The 6,079-nt window shown below is 51.3% G+C and overlaps 1 protein-coding gene across 1 annotated transcript in view; it reads right to left on the reverse strand.

The window, feature by feature from the left end:
* WIPI1 (WD repeat domain, phosphoinositide interacting 1) overlaps positions 1–6,079 on the reverse strand; it is a 19,593-nt gene that overhangs the window by 2,491 nt on the left and 11,023 nt on the right. The window contains exons 7-11 of the mRNA XM_017740773.1: positions 5,610–5,717; positions 5,060–5,224; positions 4,814–4,921; positions 3,361–3,482; positions 2,552–2,652 (exon numbers count right to left, since the gene is read on the reverse strand). Of these exons, the coding sequence (XP_017596262.1) occupies positions 2,552–2,652; positions 3,361–3,482; positions 4,814–4,921; positions 5,060–5,224; positions 5,610–5,717 (604 nt within the window). The remainder of the gene's footprint in view (positions 1–2,551; positions 2,653–3,360; positions 3,483–4,813; positions 4,922–5,059; positions 5,225–5,609; positions 5,718–6,079) is intronic.

The raw sequence follows: 6,079 nt of genomic DNA on the forward strand, positions 1-6,079 counted from the left end.
GAATCCCAGAAGTTTTGGGAAGATCCCTTGGCTGCACTCCTCAGGTGCACACAGGCCGTGCTGCTTGCAGAATCCTGTAGGATTTCTTCTGCCAAACCTCACAGCACTACCCCAAAACTGCAGTGCCCTGCCTGGCCCAAAACACACCCCAGCAGCTCCCAGCACCACTGGAAACCTCACTCCCTGCTACACCCACAAAGCAGGGGTGGCTTCTCAGGCAGGTGACCAGAAAACAGCCCAAACTGCCACAGTTTTGCAGCCAGAGCTGGGTTTGCTCTTCCCACCCCGTAAAACCTTCTGATCCCGCAGGGTGAGGACTCTGCAGCCTCCTCCTGGCACATCCAGCACGGCACCCACAGCTTCAGCCCCCTGTCCCCCTCAGTAACACCTGAGTCCTCCCTGCCCAAGATCAGCAGTGACTTGGGAGTGTTTAATGCACCCCATCCACGCAGGAGTTGTCACTGAACTGGTTTAACCTCTTGCCATGGGATCCTTCCGCAATCCTGGCACCAGCAGCAGCAACATCCACGTTCCCTCTTGTGAGGCCACTTTTTATGAGTCCTCCTTGGGCTTCTCATCTCCTCTCTGATCTGTCCCTCCTTCCACTTAATGAACAGGCAGTGTTTGACAGATTTTATGTCAGACTGAAACTGTTTTTCCTCACTCTTTAACAGCTGAGCCTCTGAAGTCTTGCTTGAGGTTAAGGGAAGACAAGAGGTTTCAAATGGGGAGAAACTGTGGGGTTTGAGCACTGCTGTTTCTCCAGAACCATGTCTGAGTTCAAAGCCATACCGTGGGCTGTGGGTGAATATTCCATTTTGTCACAAGTTTTGAGGTTTTTAAATGTCTTTTTGTTGCACACTGGAAAACAAACAAAACCCTTCCCATGTTTCCGCAAAGCCGAACGCTGTCAAAACATTTTTGTTGGATAAGGTCAGGTTTTCTCTCCCTCCTTCTCCACACAGGAGTGACCGATGCCTGAAACCCCCTTCACTGAGACTGAAGAGCTCAAGTGCTGAGAAAACAGCCAAGTTCAGTGAAGTCCAGAGCATCCAAACATCCTGAGTGCTCCCACTGCAAGGGGCAAACCCCAAACCCAAGAGCAGGAGCTTTATCTGGAAGCTCCATTTGCTCAGCCACCGTTATCAGGGAATATTTTTGGAAAGAGCCTTCCCTTCCCACACCACCTCCTCCCTAACAATACACATGTCATGGCTCTGTCAGGTTAATGACAGGACTTGGAGGGATCAAAGTTCATTTCACAAAGCACCTGCTGTGGTACAGCAGGGGTTTGGGGCTGCTTTCATCCAGCACAGTCCCAGCAGGAAGCCTCACTCAGGAGCAGCGTGATTCCTGCGTGCTGGCATTTGCTTGTCCCCAAACCACGAGTTCAAGAGCAGGTTTAGCAGAAAGAAACAAAGGATTTCTCTCTGTCCCTGCTGCTCCTTCCAGGGGCCTGGGCCATCACCTTCTCCGTGGGCACACAGAGGGAGACATTTTAAATATCCTTCAATAATGGAGCTGGACAACTGGGAAATTCCTGCTCCCAGTTTGCAGCAGGGAACGTTACAGGTAAGGAAAGAAATAATCTGAGGGAGGGTTGTGTGAGTTGAGCTGGGTTCAGGTGGTGTTGGCTCAAAGGGGGTCATGAGCCAGTCTCCTTTAATCTAAGTCACACTTTGCATCAGCTCAGAGGAAGGTGCCTCACAGAGGTCAGCTCAGCACATGGAACGAATCCTGGGATAAGGTTTGTACTTCCTCCTTTTCAGGCAAAACTCCAGCAGCAGGATATGTAAAAATGAAGTAAGGAATTCCAAAAGCCTGCCAAGGCTGCAACCTGAAATCCATTACAATGTTCTGCTGCATTACTGCTATGAAGACACTACTGATTACAACCAGATCATAGCACAGACAAACATTTGTCCAATTAGGGGTTAGGCACTTAATAAATGAGTGTGGAATAGGAAAAGGAGCCGGAAAGACACTGCCAGGCTGAAGTTAGATTGAAAAATCCACTAGCTCCTTCCAACAGTAACTGAGAAAGTGCCATATAAAAATCATAAAATGGTTTAAAACTCTGTTATTCCTTTTATCTTTGTGCTTGGAAAACGAGTTTCCTTCTCAGTTAGCTTGGAAATGAAGAGACTGGTGAGGTTCAGGTATGTTCCAGTTGCATTCCATGAACTAATACAACTGACTGAAAATTCAACGGGGTATTAAGTTTTTATTTCTAAATTGTTCCAATTAAAACTATTCCTGGTAATATTAGAAATCTGCTCAAGGCACAGAGGTTAGCTCTGGATCTGAACACCATTCAGCAAGTTTGTTCAGATCTATCTCTACTTAGGTTTGATCATTTTTGCCCCATCCCCAGCTGCTGTTTAGTGGGGGTGGCATTTTCCTGGCACTGTCCCTAGAACCCATTCAGTTATTTTAGGCTTCACAGTGAGCTGGGACTAGGAGGGGGCAATGGAATATCTTCTGGGAGAGGTTACTACTCCCTTCTTAGCATGAGGGCTGCACTGCAGGTTTAGGGGTCCCGAATGCTCACAGGAGGAAACTCATTCTCATCGTCCAGACAGACTGGGCCAGTTGCAAACTCATGCTCCGGGATAACCTCCCCCCGCAGGGCTCCGCCGTCCTCCGAGTAACCTGGACAGAGGAAAACACAAAGTGTTACTGCAGGAAGGGATGGGAGGAGGCTGCAACAGGCAGCAGACACTGTTACCACCTTTTTAGCACTGAGCTGCTTCCTCTGGCTTCCTGGCAGAGCTCATGGAGTAAGGAAGAGGAAGGTGTCTCCATGGACACTATGGATTATGGATGAACTACATGGTCATCTCCTGTGGCAGCAGCTTTCCTCCTCCTGCCATGAGCCTGAGCACCAATTTCAGAGTAAGATCTACATTTGTATGTGGATCTTAGACTCAGGAATATAATGAGAGAGCCACCCAGTCTTTTCCTGCAGCACTGTAGTGCAAGGTGTACCAGCTTCAGAGACTCTGAGGCAATCTCACCACAGAAACAGTGAGCCCTGACTTCTATACCCACAGAAGCAACTCCTGGAAACCACCTGGCAGCAGCCGCTGTCTGACAAACAGTGGTTACTGCTCTGCCCTGTCTGTGGCACAGCTCTGCACAGGGAGCAGAGCTGGCACAGGGGCCCAGGAAGCAGAGCAGAAAACTCCTGGCCTGTTTCTGCTGCAGGGGATGAACCAGGTGAGCTCCAAAGTCCTGCTGACCCAGTGTGCAGTGCACACAAGGTGATCCTGGATGAACCCTTGGAATCTGGGATGCTTTCCACTTTGCCGCAGGTGGTTTTGTGGCTTCTGCCCAAGGAAGGGCAGATGTGGTGCTTACCTGGCATGGTTGAAGTTGAAGGCACTGTACTTTGTCTGGCTACAGTTGCTGCATAAGATTGAGGTACTGGAGGCTGAAGGTCATTTTCTTTGTTCTCCTCCATCTTTCCTGAGCCAAGCAGACTAATGGTAGAGATCAAGAGAGGGGAGAAGAGTTCGTCCTGATCCCTGTTCCTCCCCAGCTCCAGCTAAGACAAGCCCATGCATCCACATCTCCTCGAAGCACATCACCCATCCCCATCCCTGCATGCAGCAGCCCCAGCAGTGCTGTGGACAGGGGAGCATTGTGCTCCACAAGGAAAGCAGGGGGTGAAGAAGGAGATAGGGAAAGCACCACTTCGGCTGGAGGACAATGCTGGCACAGGAACAGAAGGGAATAGATTGACCACAAAAGCTTTAGGTTACAAAGGCAAACAGTGTTTCTAATCACAGAGGGGGCTCCGAAGGGCTTCCAACAGGAGCAAACTAGATGGGAAAAGCAGCCCTGGCTAGTTTAGGATGGAGTTTGAGCAGAGATACCGTATTATGTAATGTAACTCATGACCCAAGGGCCCTTTTCAGCCCTCTGATGCACAGAGGAGCCCACATGACGAGGCTGGGGGCTGCGGGCGGCGCGCGCTGGACAGCGCAGCTTTGAAGTGCTTTTGTTTTGTGGCTTTTCCAAAAGCTGCTGGCACTTTCCTGGCTGGCAGCCACCTCCCAGCCCGGAGCACATGTTACATCTCACCCCACCCCAAAGGCTTCACATCTGGAGCCAAGCAGCCCAGATGTGTGCGGGGGGGTTACGTGCTTAATGGCATTTGCATATGGACTGAACAGTGGCGGGGGAGGCTCTGTTTCCACAGAATCCCAGAATGATTTCAGTTGGAAAAGACCTCTAAGATCTTCGAGCCCAACCTTTGACTGATCACCACCAGCTTGTCACTCAGACCAGAGCACTGACGGCCATATCCAGTTGTTCCTTGAACAACTCCAAGAATGGTGACCCCACCACCTCCCTGGGCAGCTTGTCCAACGCTTAACAACCCCTTCCATGAAGAAATTCCTCTGCTTTGGCACTGGGCTTTTGTTTACAGAGCTCACAGTGTCACTTCACACCATCCTACCCCCAGCAAGCTCTCCAGCACCCACTCCAATCTGGAGAAGGTGCTCTGCTCTCCTGCCACCACAGTGGTCAGAGCTCTGCTGTGGGGGCACCTCCTAAAGCACAGCCTGCCCAGTCTAAGCTGGCATGTCCCACAGCTCCCATGGCATCTGAGATGTCTCTGGTTTCTGCTGCAAAAACCCCTGTGTCCCTGCTTCCCACCCACATCTGTCAGCTCAGGCAGCTCAAATCACAAATTCAGTTCTAACTTTCTTGCTCCTACAGCTCCGTTTTGTGCTGCCAGGTGAGATTTCCTTTCATTTTTTGAAAGATCAGCCTCTGTATGAGGTGTGAGAGGAGGCAGAGTTACCTGTGATTCTTAATTAAGACACACTCCCCTCCATCCTGTGGGTCCAGGTTATAGATGTAGAGATGTCCATCTGATGTCGTCACCAACAGTCGAGGCAGCTTCTGAATCCTGGTGGGAAAAGCATCCTGAGGCCAAAACCCTCACACACACAGACACAGCAGCACTCACACCATGTGCTCTGAGGCAGGGGGATGAGACAAGGCTGGCCTGGCCCAGGGGGCAGAGGTCAGTAGGGTCAGTACGTACGTGGAGAGGGCACAGATGTTCCTTTGTCCGGAGATGTTCAGCCGGACGGTGGCAAACGCTCGGTCCTGGCTCATCATGCCCGACACCTGGGCAGGGAGGTAGTTGGTGGCAGCCTGGAACATCTTTCCCATGTAACCACTCCAGGTTGGAGGCTCCTCTGGCCGGCTGAGGGGGTCACAAAGCAGTGTCAGTGGGGTTACCATGATCAGGGTGACAAAACATCAGGGACAGACCAAATGATCCTCATCTCACACAGGTGAAGGGTTTTTTGGAGCACCTGTACATTGTGCACCAGTGTGGCTGGAAGCACAGGGAGAAGGCAGGGGACAGTGGCACCTCATAAACCCAGAGAGGCCCAGAGAGCCTGACAGCAGGGGTGCAGTGTGTGGCTGTTCCAAGGAGTGAGTCCCTCAGGACACAAAGACACTCTGCAGCTGGTATTGGTCATGGAGAGTACATGGTGAGGACATAGGGAGCAGCTGAGTAAACACAGACCTTTGAAGCAAAGACAGCCCTGGGCCAGGCAGATTAAGCCAGGCTAATCCCTCACCTGTCTGTGAGATGCTCCAGTTTGAAGATGTGCACGGTCTCCGTGTTGCTGGAAGCACAGAGGAACTGGGAATCCATGCTGAACACCAGGGAGCTGATGTTCACGTATCTAGAGCCGAGCAAGGACAAGACTGGTCACTCCATGGCAATTCATGCAAGGGGAACTGCTGGGTTTGGCTCACGGGGAAGTGGATGGGGAGGAAGGAGACCCATCCATGGTGAGGATCATCCTGCACAGCTGCTGCTGAGCCTGTGGGCTCACTGTGCAATTCCTTAATCCCTTTGCTCAGAGGGCTGGGGGTAACCTCGAGCTAGTGACAAACAGCCAGAGAGGTGGAAATGTCCTTGCTCACAGAGCTGCCTGTGGAGGGAACATCTGTGCCAGTCTTGTTGCAGCTTCTGCTGCTGCAGAGACCAGGGAGGATATCCAAAGTGCTGAACAGTGGGATACAAAAAGCATCTCCTGCACAG

This window comes from Corvus brachyrhynchos, unplaced genomic scaffold (genome assembly GCF_000691975.1).
Source record: "Corvus brachyrhynchos isolate BGI_N302 unplaced genomic scaffold, ASM69197v1 scaffold218, whole genome shotgun sequence".
Taxonomy (NCBI): Eukaryota; Metazoa; Chordata; class Aves; order Passeriformes; family Corvidae; genus Corvus; species Corvus brachyrhynchos.